At 38.2% G+C, this 17,669-nt stretch overlaps 1 protein-coding gene across 1 annotated transcript in view; it reads right to left on the minus strand.

Moving 5' to 3' along the window:
* Nucleotides 1-17,669, minus strand: part of MRPS9 (mitochondrial ribosomal protein S9) — a 63,387-nt gene that overhangs the window by 25,348 nt on the left and 20,370 nt on the right. The window contains exons 3-4 of the mRNA XM_003922786.4: nt 4,439-4,501; nt 4,325-4,355 (exon numbers count right to left, since the gene is read on the minus strand). Coding sequence (XP_003922835.3) covers nt 4,325-4,355; nt 4,439-4,501 — 94 coding nt within the window. The remainder of the gene's footprint in view (nt 1-4,324; nt 4,356-4,438; nt 4,502-17,669) is intronic.

The following is a 17,669-nucleotide window of genomic DNA, read 5'->3' on the forward strand; positions in this document are numbered from 1 at the left end:
TATGCCAGAACTACTTGACCAAACCTTCTGGGCCTGGGCCTCTTTCATTAGACCTTCAGTGCCCTTTGATAACTTCTGCAGCTTTAGATTAACCCAGGGGTACCTAACTCCTGGGCCACAAACAGGTACCAGGTTCTATAGATTTTTATTTGCTGTCATGACTGGTCAAATGAAATCAGTGTAGGTGTTTCACAGTAAGAGCACTTGGTTCTACAGCAAGGGTTCTCAACCCCTGATCTGTGGCCTGTTAGGAACCCGGCCGCACAGCAGGTAGGCAGCAGGCCAGCATAGTTTCATTTGTACTTACAGCCAGTTCCCCATTGCTCACATTGCCGCCTGAGTGCTGCCTCCTGTCAGATCAGCAGCGGCATTAGATTGTCATAGGAGTGCAAACTCTGTTGTGAACAGTACATGTGAGGGATCTAGGTCACGTGCTCCTTATGGAAATCTAAGTCCTGATGATCTGTCACTGTCTCCCATCATCCCCACATGGGACCATGTAGTTGCAGAAAAACACTCCCAGGGCTCACACTGATTCTACATTATGGTGAGTTGCATAATTATTTCATTATAAATTACAATGTAATAACAGAAATAAAGAACACAGTAAATGTAACGAGCTCGAATCATCCCAAAAGCATCCCCTGACTCCGTCCATGAACACCTTTCACAAAACTGGTCCCTGGTGCCAAAAGGGTTGGGAACCACTGGTTTAACCAGTATTCTCCTGATTAAGACAACTGTGGGCAAATACAGTATTCTTTCAACTACCTGTCTGACAGTCAGTTGAATCTGACAGTCATACATATGTGTGTGTGCCACAACTGTTTGTTTCTCCCTACAATCTGGCTCAACTATTTCCTGACTGTATGTCTTTGGTAAGTTAAACTCCATGTGCTTTTAATTCCTACATCTGTGCAGTGGGGAAAATTACAGTATTTACTTAAGCCTGTTGTGAAGAGTGTGAGTTAACACATAGGAAGCACTTAGAACTATTCCTAGCCTACTCCAAGTTTCAACAAATGCTAACAATTCTTACTTGATTTTTCAATATAGAATAAAGTTACCTGTAACAATCATATACATTAAAATTACCCTCTGATCATTATTATATCCAATTCTTAACATTGCCCTCTTATGTTTTCTCTTTTTTCCCTAGCCAGATTTGCCAGAAGTTGATTATTTCACTAGCTTTTCAAAGAACGACATGGTTTTGTTTATCATATTCTTTTAAATGTCTTCGCTATGCTCACCTATTCAATTTTTCTTTCTCTGGCTTCCGAAATGAGTATTTAGTTCATTTATATTGAGCATTTCTTAATTTCTAACAAATATATGCTTGTCTCTATATAATACAATGTCCATATTCCATTGGATTTAATAAGAACTGTTGTCATTGTCATGTCTGTAACCTCGATTTTGATTTTCTCTTTAACCCAACAGTAATATGGTTCTATTGATTTTAACTCAGAAAAATCTAATAATCTGATTTTTACGACTTGGAATTTGTTAGGTTTTCTTTATGGCCTATTACATCATAATTCTATTAATAGTCTGTAGGCCTCTGCATAGAAAATGTATTCTTTGTATCCCTAGCTATAAAATGATGCTGTGTTATTCAAATTCTTTATAGCCTTAGTTAACAGTTTTTGCTTTAAACATTTCAATGCTAAATGTTGGTGGAAAAAGATTTGTGATCATCAAATCTACTCAATGGAGATTAGACTTTTATCAACATAAATTAATATTCTTGTCTCACTGAAGCATTCCTCACACTCCTTGGATTCCATATTGTCTGATATAAGGTGCTACTCTTTGCTCCTGTGGACCCAGTATTTATCTTTCACCAAATTTTTTTGCCCAGTATTAATTTCCCCCAATATTTTTATCACTTGCTTTAAATCATACAGAGCAAGACTTTTATGTTAAATCAATCTAGAAGCTTCCATCTTTTAGTAAGGAAAGAGTTAGTACATTATAAGTGTCATAATCTACCCAAATCTAAAATTCACTGGTTCTTTATTTAGCATAAAAAAAAAATCAGTTTGCCCTATATTTACGAAGTACAACAAAATTGGGAGGTAGGTACGTAAGCAACAAAAAATATTTTACTAATTCAAAAAGAGTACTGTTTACATATGGTAAACCGCAATTTAAGATATTCCTACCAGGAGTGATGTATTTTCAAAATAACACATGGGTATAAAAGTTTCAGTTGTTACAACCAGGCTGCTACTAACAATAAACTTCTAACACTGAGAAGCTGGTATGATTTGAAAGAACAAACCAGTTTTAGAGAGGCAAATGTATAAGAAGAGATGCAACCAGTAGAGATATACAGAACAAAGAGAGAGAGAGAAATAGGTGGGGAGCCTGAGAGGTTAAAATATAGAAGAGTTAGTAAAGAAGAAAAAAAACCACTGTCATTACAAACGTTTACCAAAAAGCCACTAGGTGTTTAATATAAGCTACTGTGCCCTGTGCATAGTTTTACTTCTATTAACACTGAGCTGTAGCTATAAAAGTGATGTGTACTTCTAACAGTCTTCATTATTTCCCCAAAAGCTATTATTAAATTGATGTTATAATTAATAATCAACCTTGTCTAAGAATCAAGGAAATACAAATGATAGAGCATATTTATAAAAAGATTAAAAACATTTATAACAAGAATCAAACCAAAAGTTGTTTCAAAGAGTGAACTGTAGTGAGAGAATAAATGCCTAGCTTTGCATAAAAATATGACTTAGCAGAAATATCACTGCAAAACAAATAAGTCTTCTATAGAAATACCTGCTATCTTTCCAATTTCTAATTAATTAACTCTAAATACACTAATAAAGCGGCCTGCATATTGAACACCTGTGGCCACCAAGCTACTCTCGAGTCACACATTTTTGCTGCTGAGTTTCATGCTTACTAATAGTCAGTGTGTTTACTCCCAAGCCTATTTTATTACAGTTGTACTTATTTCTATAAATACATGAATTAGGTATTATATAAACAAGTTAAATATGAATCCAAACATAAAAGTTGCTACTTCTCAGAAAACTAGGTTGAATGCTTTAGAAAGGCAAGTTGCTTAAAAAAAAAAAAAAAAAGTCATGTTCAACTTCAATGAGGTTGATGGGAAGAATTTATAGAAATATAAAAATATTCTGCACTCAGATTTCTTAGGAAGTTTAAGTTAACTACTCCACTAATAGGAAATCAAAACTGAAAGACTGAGATGACGCATCAGCGGCATAGTTATACACAAGCAATGGGGAGGAGCAGACACACTCAAAACCACCAAACCTCTAGGGTCACAGTAAAAGCTTGATGGATAAGTACAAGTCACATTTTGAGTGTTTTTTAAAGAAATGATTTCTAGCTGTAATACTTTTTTTTTTTTTTTTTGAGACAGAGTCTTGCTCTGTTGCTAGATGCCAGGCTGGAGTGCAGCGGCACGATCTCAGCTCACTGCAAACTCCGCCTCCTGGGTTCAAGCAATTCTCTTGCCTTAGCCTCCCCAGTAGCTGGGACTACAGGTGCACGCCACCACACCCAACTAATTTGGTGTATTTTTAGTAGAGATGGGGTTTCACCATGCCAGGATGGTCTCAATCTCTCGACCTCGTGGTCCGCCCTCTTCAGCCTCCCAAAGTGCTGGGAATGCAGGCGTGAGCCACCGCACCCGGCCTAGCTGTAATACTTTTTAAGTTTACAGAGAACTACCAGTCCTCATTGGATAAGAGGTTTCTAATGTATAGTAAATTTATTATTCAATTTCTTGGCAACGTTAAACCCTGCTGTGTGTTTCCTTCAAGATTTTATTTTACACATTTAAAAGATAAAGAGAACATCTTAACACAAGCCAGAGAAAACAGGAGACACAATTAGAACGATGAGTTCTAATTGTTAGAAACAACGTAAGACAAGACAATGGAATTACAGCCTTAAAGTACTGAAAGAACAGAAAAGAAATCTATAGTGAGTGAAAATGTGCTACCAAAGTCAAGAAAAGTTTTACATTTTCATATAAACAGAAGTTGAATTCATTGCCAGCAGATCTGTACCAAATTCTTCCTCAAAAGAGCATGTTGGAATGCAAATAGTGTGACATTCCTATACCCATAAGCTCTAACCCCATCTAATTTTAACATTTAATTTAAAAGAAATAGTAAACTTCAGTCATTCATTGCTACAAAATATTTTTACATACTTCACAACTACCATGACACAGGAGGGCCACCCTACAATATGTGAGTAACTGCTGATACATAACCTAATGCTGGAATATGGTAAAGAAAAAACTATTTATCTCATTCTTGAACAAACTTACCTCTTTGTTTTGGAAAAATCAGTTCAGGATGCTGTAAAATAAATTAATAATGTATTATATAATTACCATAATGTATAAAAGTGAAATTTAAAAAATAGTAATTAAGATAACTACCTTCATTACTGGCCTGGCTTCTTTCTCAAACAAACCACTTGGGAAAAGGTAAGCAATAGCTTTCTGAAAATATATACAAAGGTTAGTTAACAACTGTTAAATAAACAAGGTTAGAACTAATAGTTATAGAGTGCTTTCTATATACTGAACATTGAACTAGAGTTTCAAAGCATTATCTTATTTCATAATTGTTTAAATGGGATGATAAAATTGCTACACACACACCCAAAAAGAAAAAAATTTAACTATTAAACTGGTTATTGACAAATTTCAGGGGTCAGTTTTAAACATGTCATTCTGTGAATATGAAAGCACAAATAATCTCTCTTTTATTTTTAAGGGATCACTTGGAGGTGCTCCTGTCCAGCTTCCGTGGAAATGTCCTTAAGAGCACTTGTTCCAGCTCCCAGCTGATCGTACCCATATCAAAGTGCAGGCTGTAAGGAGCAGGCTCTAAGTCTCACCCACCATGACATCCCTGATGTTTTTAGATGTTCTTTCAACTTTTTCCAGAGTTTTTAAACTACACTCTTTCCAAACAAGTTCTTCTTACATGTCTGTTTTTCAACAGGGATGCTACTGGCATTTTAGGTATAACAACTCCCATCACAGGCATCCTTCCCCCTTACTGAGGCATTTAACATTCCTGGCTTTTCTACAGTAGACACCAGTAATACCCAGTGCTTGTAACAAATATCACCCCCACACCTTTCCAAATGCCCCCACGTCCTAGGGAGCAGCACTGCCTCCTAGCTGTGAACAATTGCTTAAGCCTTTATAGTGTCTTCTCCAACGCCCTGCCTCACAATTAACAACAAAATATACATTTTCCTTCTTGTTGAACAGTGCCAGATGAAGTCTATAGCCTGGGATCCTGTAGTGTATTTAAATACACTTCTACTCATTAAGAAAGCTTGTTCTGAGTGGGCTTTCTCTGTCCACCCACACAGTAAATGTGCTGGATTATGCCCCCAAAAGGAACAGAAAGGAGAGGCCTGCAATTTGGGGGTACAAATTCAATCATATTAGGGACCCTAATCGTGTCTCTGGGTCAAGCTTCTTTCTCTCATTCAGCATTTTTCAGAACAAAATTACACTTAAAAAACCTAGGTCAGGCACAGTGGCTCATGCCAGTAATCCTAGTGCTGTGGGAGGCAGACGTGGAAGGATAAGGCCAGGTGTTATAAACCAGCCTGGGCAACATGCTTTGCCACTCAGGCTGGAGTACAAAATAAACAAACAAATAAAAAACGTAGATCAAACATCAGTGTGCCCATTTAGCAAACTTTTTTTGTTTTAACCAGGTCTCTCCCTACAGCCCCTTCCTTCACTGCAGGGAAAAAAGGTAGACTTTTCTTTTATTGATACACAGGACCTCACTCTGTTGCTCAGGCTGGAGTGCAGTGGCACAATCTCGCTCACTGCAGCCTTACCCTCCCAGGCTCTAGTAATCCACCACAGTGTCAGGAGTAGCTGGGGCTATAGGGTCACATCACCACACCCAGCAATTTTTTTTTTTTTTTTGTAGAGACAAGGTTCTCACCATGTTGCACAGCCTGGTCTTGAACTCCTGAGCTCACATGATCCTCCTGTCTTGCTCTACCAGTATTGGGATTACACACATGAGCCTTAATAAGTGATACTGCAACTGACTGCCATTTGGAAAAAGACTCAACTGAAATCCAAACTTCACAACATACAGCAGAGTAAACTCCAAATGAGTGAAAGGGCTAAATATACAAAATAAAAACAAATGAATACTCACATACCACATGGGTGAATTCTTATCTAGCTAAAAAATGGGAAAGTGTTTCACAACTATGATTCAAAATTTCTAAGTACATTTTTAAAAAAGATTGACCAATTAAACTATATTTTTAAAAGAAAAATATGACTCATAATAAGGTAAGTGCAATTAAAACTCCTGAGAGAACACTTTTCATCTAATAGGACTAGCGAAAGTTCAGAAGTCTGACGGCACACAGTTGGTGAGGCCACCTTGCTGGGGGGAGTGCCGAGTTCTATAATCTCTTCAGCGAGAAGGTAGGGGCTTTCTAACAAAACTACGTATTTATTTCCCTAGTAATCTGACTTCGATGAATTTACCCAGAAGATACACCCCTATGAATATAAAAGAACACAAGCACATGTTATTCACTGAATTATGAGGACAAAATATTGAAAACAACCAAAGTCCCATACACATGAGGTTGGCTGAATAAATGACGGCTCATCTGTGCAATCGAGTACTATAGAGCTGTAAACAGAGAGAGAAAAGCCAAGATGCAAAAGAAATGTACCTAGAATGCTGCTTTGGTGTAAGAAATAGAAAAAGAAAAGGCATACAAATATAGGAGGAAAATACACATAAGCTTCTTTTTGCAAACATAAACACAAGAAAGGTAAGGAGAAACCAGTAAAAATCATCTCTCAAGGGCTGGGTGGGAGCAGAGGGAGGAGCACAGGGATGAGGGCAAATTCCTCTGGGCATTCCTTCATATAGGAATTTGTAAACACCCTACAAGAGATGGAAAATTTAGCCCAAAGAATGGAAACTCAGTTTGGTCAATTTTTTGATCATGTGATTGTGAATGACAGCTTGCAAGATGCATGTGCCCAGTTGTTGCCTGCCATACAGAAGGCTCAGGAGGAGCCTCAGTGGGTACCAGCAACATGGATTTCCTCAGATACTAAGTTTTAATGAGACTTCTCATTGGATGCTAGAGTTTTAACACTGTACCCTTGTCACAGCCATCTCCAGCTGCAATCTAAAATGGCAGTATTTGACCCATTATAATGTGTACGACTTTAAAAGTGAAGCAGTTTATTAATCTTATTTGAAAAAAAATTTATCGTATGGTTATGTAGTTACCTACAGTATTTGGCTATTAATTTTTTTTCCTTTACCTCATGTGAAGCTGTGGTAGAAATACAAATAATGTTAAGACACTGAGCCGGGCACGGTGGCTCAAGCCTGTAATCCCAGCACTTTGGGAGGCCGAGGCGGGTGGATCACGAGGTCGAGAGATCGAGACCATCCTGGTCAACATGGTGAAACCCCGTCTCTACTAAAAGCGCAAAAAATTAGCTGGGCATGGTGGCACGTGCCTGTAATCCCAGCTACTCAGGAGGCTGAGGCAGGAGAATTGCCTGAGCCCAGGAGGCGGAGGTTGCGGTGAGCCGAGATCGCGCCATTGCACTCCAGCCTGGGTAACAAGGGCGAAACTCCGTGTCAAAAAAAAAAAAAAAAAAGACACTGAGTATGAAACTTTTGCAGATTTCACATGATCTTTTAAAATTCAAATAAAGAACTTTTCTAAATAAAATAAGCAATATTTAATTAAAAAAAAAGTTTGCAAATTCCTCTGGGCATCCTTCATATACTCTGAAACATGTACATATTTATATATTAAAGAATATTTCCAAAGAAACTCTAAAAATATAACCAGAAGCAAATAAATATTATTTCTAATGACAACAAAATAATTGCAAAGAAATCTTCATCTTTACTTGGTAGGCTTACAGTCAGTCATAACACTGATATTATAATTCTGAAATATTTTATGTATACTGCATCATAAAGCAAATAAGTAAATATATTAATTTTATGGAGACCAATATTTTATTGTAGAAGAGACACAAACACAAAAGGGAAAACCCTATAATGTTAAGTAATAAATTCGTATCTTTGAAAAGTATTTTCTGTAATATTCCAAAAATATTATTTCCTAATTCTGTTCCCTGCAAAAGCATAAAGCAATGAAACTTTAGGAGCAACAGGAGGGTCAACTGGTTTCTACAAACAATTTCCCAGTATAAGGAACCAAATACCTTGGAGAAATGGCTGATTCTAGACATAAGGCAGACAAAGCACAAAATTAGTCTGAGACATTCTCACTCTCTCTTTCTGGAGATAGTGAGATCCCATTTCAACAAGAACAAAAAAATTTTAAGAGGTGGGCTGCCACATGACTGTGGTCCCAGGTACTCAGGAAGCTGAAGCAAGAGGATCACTTGAGCGCAGGAGTTCAATGCTGCAGTAAGCCAGGACAGTACCACCACACTATAGCCTAGGTGATGGAGCAAGACTCTGTCTCTAATAATAAAAGAATAATGATAATGCTTCACAACACACTCAATATGTGACATGCACATTCATGTGCACACACATGTGTACACACACACACACACACACACACACACATACACACACTCTAGGGAGGAGGGACAAGAAGAAAAAGAAAGCTACTTTACAGAACAATGTGCTATAAAAGTAAAAGGAATGGCAGAAGTAGAAAATCACCATTTTACAACTTCCGAATTAACCTTCAATTTCAGGAAAGGATCACCAACAAATGCAAAAGCTACTGGCTTTACCAGAGAACAGAAAATTCACATGAACTCAAAATATTACTCTACAGATTGGTTACAAAAGGAAAAGACTACTTTTACAATAAAGAGGTCTAGTGGTCACCACTGTAACCAACGGATGTGCCATCATCATCAACAGTACCTCTTAGACTTTGTGCATGCAATGAGAAGTATACAATATCACCTAAGTCATATCCTTTACACATTCTAAATCGATCATGAGAAAGCAAGCAGAAAGCCAGGATGTGACATGACTGTACAAGATAAGTGGCCTGAATTCTATAAAACAACTACTCAGTTATAAAGACATTTTGGGGAAAAGAGGAAAATTTCAAGAAAACTATATATATGGCATATAGAATTATTATAATTGTATCAGATGTGATAATGATATTGTGGGAGATAATGGTATGAAGAATGAATGTATGCATTTAGGGGTTAAGTACATGCTGATGTATTTAGGGGCTAAGTTTAACATGTGCAGTTTTCAATGGATCAGTAAAAAATGTTTTACACATACAAAGACACAGAAAATGTGGCAAAATGTTAAAATCTGGCAAATCTATGTGAGGGGGGTATGTGTTAATATTTATTCAATGAATATTCAACTTTTCTGGAAATGTGAAAAGTTTCAAAATAAAAAGGTGGGAAAAACGTTAAAAATTTAAAAATATGTAAGCTTTTCCCAAATACAACCTGTCTCAGCAAAGCCAACACTAGCCTACAACCTACAGCACTTGTGGGCCATGTAGGCCTCAGGCCTTGTCCTCAGTCATACAGGGTAGCCAAGGCTAGTTGGCATCTTAGCAAAGGGACTACTGAAGCCAGGGCCTGGATCAAAACACTAGACAGCGTGGAACACTAAGCACAATTCTTCAGCTTAGGGTAAACACACTGTAACCACAAAGGAGACAATCTAACTGAATTTTAAGCTGTCATCAGCATCATTTTCAAATATGAAAATTGCTATTAACTTAGGTGACCAATGAATAGAATCCTAGAGGGAAATGAAACTTGAAGAATTCCAACCTATAGTTGGATTTGTCATGAAGACTAAGACAGAAAATTCATGAGGAAGCTAATCGGTGGAAACTGAAAACAAAGCATTGATTGCAAAGGATGTCTAGGACTTAAAGGCAATCTCTCTTTTAAAGAGATGAAAATAAGCCAACCAAGAATTTGTTAGAAGTCTTCTGAAAGTATCAGAAAATGTGGCTTTGCTTTTAAAAATTTTTCTCAGCTAAAAGTAAATTAATACACACTTATTAATTTATAATCCCTCACTATATTAGGTACTATACCAAATACTATGGGAAAGGTCCATAGAGCAAAAGATTATATCAGATAAAAAGCAATATTGCAAATTCAGTGAAAACAATGAAAACCAAAGGATGAAAGAAAAACCAACAAAAGAAGAAATAGGAAATAAAATAAGTCAGTTGTTTTTAAACTAAATAACAAAACACACAAAACATAAAAGACACATTCCTGGCATGCTGTCTGCCTCTGTTTAGTATGCATGGAATAGTACTAACGTGACAATAACCTCTTACTTCAATTTATCTCCTATGGGCAGTCTATGCAGACTTTTTTCTTTTTCTTTTTACAGATTCTGAAGCAAACAAAGGACTACCTGGCTACTAGAAAAAAAAATAATTTTGTTGCTTTCTGTGTCTGCTTAACTTCCAGGTAACACACAGTTGCTAAAACACAAGTAGATTAATACCTTTTTGAGATAAACAGCAAATATATATAACAAGTGAATCTTGAGTATTAGTACTGAATTGAAAAGCCTATAGATTTGTTTTGGGCAGAGTATTACATGCTGTAAAACAGGAAAATCTTTACTTTCTCTACACACTGCAAAATTCAAAAGAAAGGGGGTGGTGAACATGGAAACACGATGAAAGTGTAAATAATAACATAATCCTCATCATGTCTTATTATAACCATAATAAGACTTTTCAAATACTACCACTCCCAGTGATTCTGATGTACAAGGATATCAACTTTATCTAGCTGCTGTGAGGATTTGAAAGGTATTTATAACAGTACAACACAGTAGTCATTCAAGAAATATTAATTAACTACACAAAAATTTTCAGTTTATGTAAAGCACATGATTTCCCATAATTTTATGACATAAAATAGGATCCATTCATGAGCTCTATTTTACAGACCAAGAAGCAGCAGTTAAGTAGCTTGCCCAAGATGACATTAAAATGAATGGCAAAGCCAGAATCTGAACCTTCTGAAATTTAATTTCATAATGTATCATTCTTTGCCCATAACAGGGAACCAATCTACTTCTCTCAGATTAAGAGTTTCACTTCTTCACTGACATCAAGGATATCCAGCTATTCAGTAGTAAAATTAGGAGAAAAAGCCAAATGTGCTTACAGAGAAAGAAATAAGAGTATTTACTTAAATAAATTTTATTCAACAAATATTTATCCCACCTGAGTTCTAGGCACTCTGCTAGTTTAGAAAGATAAATATAAAGGTATGGCTCCTAACATCATTCTGTCAGTGGAGACGGATGCATACGCAGTCTCAAATACAGAGGCCACTATAATACTACACATAAAATAATACAACGTAATGAAATAATATACACAGGACCTATGATAGAAATACTTACAGGTTACACAGAGGTTACAAAGGAGAGAGGTCATCTACTCTTTTCAGTGATACTTTACATCTGTCTCCTTTTACCAGTCATTTCTTCCTTTCTAAACAAATGCCTTTGCACATTGTGTGTCTGCCTGGAATATTGTTGTTCTATTTCTCCACTTAACACATGCTTGTTTGTCTTTCAAGACGTAGCTCAAATGTAGCCTTGCCTGGAAGCCCTCCCTGTTCCACTGGTCTCTCCATTACTTCTCTTGGTGCCACCTCAGTCAAACAGAGAATAAGCCTCTTTCAAGGTCCACACCATCTGGCCATTCCATTCTCTCCCCATCCTTGTCACTGCCTTTTAGCTTCAACACTGCTCACAGCTCTCACCAAGTGCTGAGGCCCAGCTTTCTCCTTTCCATACCAGTGATGCCACATTTGTGAGCAACCTCAAGGATCACGTGAAGTATCCATCTAAACAAGACTGTGCTCCTGGTGGTATCCAGGCCCATAAACAACTCGATTCTCACCCACATTCCTGTCCTGAGAAGCACCTACCCACTCCCTGAAGTACCCAGTGCTTTATTCCACAGATTTCCATCTGGCCTAACCATAATTCCCGTTCTGTGGTTACTCTGTCAGGGGTCACTGAGGGCTTTTTTTTTTTTTTTCAAATCCTGCTTTCAGGTCTCATCCGTAAGAGGCTGCTACCTTGCTTACTTCTTCCAGCCACATTCCCTCCCACCTTTCTGCAAGTTTCCTCTTGGTCTCTTCTAAACCCTCTGCTCATCCCTTAAGTGCTGTTTCTTCAGAGTTCCACCTCTCTTCCTTTCAAGCAAATTTATGTAGGAAGAGAGCCCAGATTTATTTCTGTAGCTCCAAACTATTTGTCAACTGCCTTAGGGACTTTTCCAATGATGTATCCACACAGCACACCCAAAACTGTTCCTCAAATAACTTGTTTTGCTTTCTACCAGTTCTTTTTTCTCCCATGCCCTGTTACCAAATCTTTGATTTTACCTTGGTTGTCTATAGGTGTGTTTTTGAAGGCAAAGGACTTTGTCTTAGTCAATAATTTCTCACTCCAGAATTAGAACATAGCAGATACTCAAATAATAAATCAACCACCAAATGGATTTCAGGGCCCCTGAGAGAACCAACTATAAAAACTATTTTACAGACAACTAGGAAAATGTAAATACAGACTCATAGATAAAATTTTCCACCTCCTGCTATAGACTAAAATATTCAGATTAATTTGCTTAGCTGTGTTAATAATATTGTGGTTATATAGGCAAATGTCCTAATTTTTTGAAGATGTATTTAGGAGTGAAGAATTACGATATTTGTATTTTACTTTAAAATAAAACAGTGGGCCAGGTGCAGTGGCCCATGCCTGTAATCCTAGCACTTTGGGAGGCTGAGGTAGGCAAATCACCTGAGGTCAGGAGTTGAGACCAGCCTGGCCAACATGGTAAAACCCCTTCTCTAAAATAAAAAAATCAGCCAGAAGCGGTGGTGGACACCTGTAATCGCAGATACTCTGGAGGCTGAGGCAGCAGAATAGTTTGAACCCAGGAGGCAGAGGTTGCAGTGAGCCAAGATCGCACTACTGTACTCCAGCTTGGGCGACAGAGCAAGACTCTGCCAAAAAAAAAAAAAAAAAAAAAGGAAAAAAAGAAGTCCAGCCAAAAAACATACAGTTGAAGCAAATACAGCAAAATGTTAAAAAGTTAATCCAGGTGACTGTCATATGGGTATGCACTGTAGAATTTCTCTTTTTCTGTATGAATGAAGTTTTTCATAAGAAAAAGTACACAAATGGGGCCGGGCGCGGTGGCTCAAACCTGTAATCCCAGCACTTTGGGAGGCCGAGGTGGGTGGATCACGAGGTCAAGAGATCAAGACCATCCTGGTCAACATGGTGAAACCCCGTCTCTACTAAAAATACTAAAAATTAGCTGGGCATGGTGGCGTGTGCCTGTAATCCCAGCTACTCAGGAGGCTGAGGCAAGAGAATTGCCTGAACCCAGGAGGCGGAGGTTGCAGTGAGCCGAGATCGCGCCATTGCACTCCAGCCTGGGCAACAAGAGTGAAACTCCGTCTCAAAAAAAAAAAAAAAAAAAAGTACACAAATTAGTATTTACTGCTATTGCTAGTAGAGTGTTTTGATGTTTTTCAATCGTTTCTAACATCCATGCAATATACATATTAACATATAAATACATATGTATACACATACAAGTCATATAAACCTTTTGTTTTTCTATAATTTGTGATTGTTTTAATACACTTTTTGTTTATTTTTTAGAGACTGGGTCTTATTGTGTTGCCCACGAGAGCAGATGTGATCACGTCGCACTACAGCCTTGACTCCTGGGCTCAAGAAATCCTCCTGCCTCAGACTCCCAAGGAGCTGAGACTACAGCATGTGCCGTGGCACCTGGCCCATTGCTGTTTCATTCTGATAAAAGCAACCATGTTCTATACTTCTAAATTTCTATCTTCTCTTTTGTAGTATTTTTGAACTGTTTTCAAAGGCAATCTTCAGATGTTTTGAATTGTTTTAGTGAAAGACAAAATAGAAACTACAAACCAATATTATTTATACTTCCAAGTATTCTCTTTCCTGTAAGTAACACAAAGCAAAAATTACAAATTTTTACTTGAGAAGAAATGAAGGAGCAATTCTAACATGTCCAATAGAATTTCCCTTGATAATGGAAATATTCTATTATCTATGCTGTCCAAAATGACAGCAAGTAGCCAATGTGGCTACTACACCCACTGACATGTGGTTGGTGCAACTGAGGAAGTTAATTTTCATTTTATTTACTATCAATTTCATTTTATTTACTGTCAATTAATTTTAATTGTGCAATTCAGCAATGTACTAATGTTACTGAGGTGTATTTTAGCAAGGTTTTAAAAACTTCCTGAAACTGTTAAAAGGTTAAATTCTGTAATGTAATGTTATTGATCTAAATTAACAAACACATATCTGAGGTGGACGGATCATGAGGTCAAGAGATGGAGACCATCCTGGCCAACATGGTGAAATCCCGTCTCTACTAAAAATACAAAAATGGGCTTGGTGGCACACGCCTGCAGTCTCAGCTACTTGGGAGGCTGAGGCAGGAGAACTGCTTGAACCCAGGAAGCAGAGTTTGCAGTGAGCCGAGATTGCGCCACTGCACTCCAGCCTGGCACCTGGCGACAAAGCAAGACTCTGTCTCAGAAAAAAAAAAAAAAAATCAACAACAAGACAGAATATTAACAACCCAGTATTCTCTGAATAGAGGACTTCTACAACAAAGCTAGTAATAATGGCCATTCCTAACTTTCTCTCCTGTGAAGTGAAAAGGCTGGAAACAGTGTTTCAGTATTCGGTTCCTTGAGGGCTTGGATGGGTAACTCCTTATCATGACAACCAGCTGTAAGGCTGCATTTCCTGACATCTCTTAAGGCTACAGAGGCCTTCTGCTACTAAGCGTGACAGACTAACTTTACTCTCTTAAAGAGCCTAGGCGACAGTGCAAGATTCCGCCTCAAAAAAAAAAAAAAAAAAGAACTGAGTTTAGGTATCCTATTGCATTCAGACTGGACTTCAAAGTTGGGTGTGTGTGTGGAAATATTTACATATAGGAAGCAGTAGGAAAATAGGAAAATGTGTGTGTATGCGAGAGAGAGAGAGAGAGAGTGTGTGTTTGTGTGTAACATAAATGTGCATATGGAGTAAAAATGAGAGTAATATTACAAACGTCTTCACTTTGCCAATCGACCTTCTTGTAGTCTGTATTCATTCAGAGGTCCTTATGGATCAGCTCTAGTTTTCCCCCTATGCTTTGTTCATTTCCATAGTTAATCTTAACTTGCTACTAGAAACAAAAATATGTAAATATCAAGTTGTGACAAATACTGAAAACCTTTTCTGTTCGTTCTTGCAGTTTCTTTCTCCTAGAAACAAATCTTTTTTTTTTTTTTTTTTTTGAGACGGAGTTTCGCTCTTGTTACCCAGGCTGGAGTGCAATGGCGCGATCTCGGCTCACCGCAACCTCCGCCTCCTGGGTTCAGGCAATTCTCCTGCCTCAGCCTCCTGAGTAGCTGGGATTACAGGCACGCACCACCACGCCCAGCTAGTTTTTTGCACTTTTAGTAGAGACGGGGTTTCACCATGTTGACCAGGATGGTCTCGATCTCTCGACCTCGTGATCCACCCGCCTCGGCCTCCCAAAGTGCTGGGATGACAGGCTTGAGCCACTGCGCCCGGCCTTGAAACAAATCTTAAAGTAAGAAAAACCAACAAAGCAAAATGACAAGCACAGACCTCTATCTTATGTCCTGGGAAGGTCCACCTGGAGGAATAATGTCCTCTCTAAGTGCCCACATGGACAGTATCTTACTTGCGATATGCCCCCCAGGGAATACTGTCTCCAAGGCTCCTCCTCCCAGGTAGTGCAACTTTCAGTCCAGTTCCAAAATAACTCTTCCTCATCACCATTCTAAAAGCAGGGATGGTTGGGAGGAATGGGGCACTATCATCTTTCCCTCCAAACCTGCTGCTGGTAGTTATGCACTATTAGAAATTCTACGTGTCGGAAAAGCATCAAAATGCATCTGCTACAGTCTGCATTTCAGCGCCAGGCACAATCTTACTAGCACTGTCTTGCTGAAGTGACTGCTGTCTCTTGTCACAGTAGGTTCTGCCTCAGGTATGACGAAGCTCACCCCATACCATCCCTGTAGAGGGAGCAAGGCCCACCCAGGGAGCACAATACCTTTCCAGCTTTCTTCCTCTCAGATTGCCTTCCCACCACACAAGGCCCAATGTTAAGATTTCAACTTCTTTAACCAATAATGTTGCAGGCCTAATTCAAAGCCAGGCTATGTGAAACCAGCTCAGTGCCACACATCAACTGTTTTAGTTTTGCCTGCCTGTAAGGTGGTCTACTAGGGCATTATGACTGGAAATTTATTTCAGTAGAAAGACATTTGCCCAAACCTCTCCAGTACGATATTTAACTTTTCATCTTTGCTCTTACCCCTACTATTTTGCCCTTTGGCTTACTCAATCAGTTTCTCTCCAAAGCCAATGGCTCAAGAAACTTTCCCAAGCTCCCCTCAAAAGCCTTTGCCCCATATTGAGAAAACACATCATTGAAGATAAAGTCTTCCATGAGCTGACCTCCTGAGTCCTTGGAGCTTTCCAAAACACACAACAGTGGCCAGGTGCAGTGGCTCAAGCCTATAAAATCCCAGCACTTTGGGGGCCGAGATGGGCAGATCACCTGAAGTCAGGAGTTTGAGACCAGCCTCGCCAACATGGTGAAACCCTGTCTCTACTAAAGACACAAAAATTCGTCGGGCATGGTGGCATTGCCTGTAAAGCAGGAGAACCACTGGAACCCAGGAGGTGGAGGTTGCAGTGAGCTGAGCTCACACCACTGTACTCCACCCTGGGCAAAAGGGCAAGACTCTGTCTCAAAAAAACAAAAACAAACAATTGTAATTTCCCAATCCAACATAAAGTATTAAGCTTAAAATAAAATTAACACTAAGAAGGGCATTTCAAATAAAATAACTATAAAGAATAAGTAACAAAAATGGTTAGGGTAGAAGGGCTACTTCCAAAAATTTTTCGATTAGGGCAAAGATGTGGTTGGGAAAGGTTCAGAAATATAAGAAAACAAAATGAGAAACACAAAGGCAAAGAAAATGTTTGAATAAGACTTCAAGGTCTTTAAGCCAACCAGAAAATCACTGGGGGAAGGTGGTGAGGGAAATACTCTGTTAATGTTAACCTATCTGTTCACTGTCAATGTTCACTGGCCCCACAATGTGTGTGGCATTTACTAGGCACTAGAAAAAAAGTGCCAACAAGTGGTTTAGGCTCCTAGGTATCTTACAATTAAAGGAAAATTGGGATTTCCCATCCAAATTGTGATTTGACTGACTTGGACAAGCTTACCAATCATGACAGAATTAACAGAAATTTTGTAATTATCTGAAATAAACACTTTTTCACTTCTAAACAATCTTCATGAAAAATTATTATTTAAACTAAGAAATACCCAATCCTTACTCAAAAAAAAAAAAAAAAAAAAAAAAAAAAAAAATACGTGTATCAACTGGGACTCAGTTAACGGTTTTTCCATAAGCTTCAGAACAATCCTGCTAGCCAGGTATTTGTGTTTGTTTTAGCATGAGTGTTTCAAGAAATCTTTTCTCAGTCTAAGAAACAGAT

The sequence above is a fragment of the Saimiri boliviensis genome, chromosome 1, assembly GCF_048565385.1.
Source record: "Saimiri boliviensis isolate mSaiBol1 chromosome 1, mSaiBol1.pri, whole genome shotgun sequence".
In the NCBI taxonomy this organism is placed as follows: Eukaryota; Metazoa; Chordata; class Mammalia; order Primates; family Cebidae; genus Saimiri; species Saimiri boliviensis.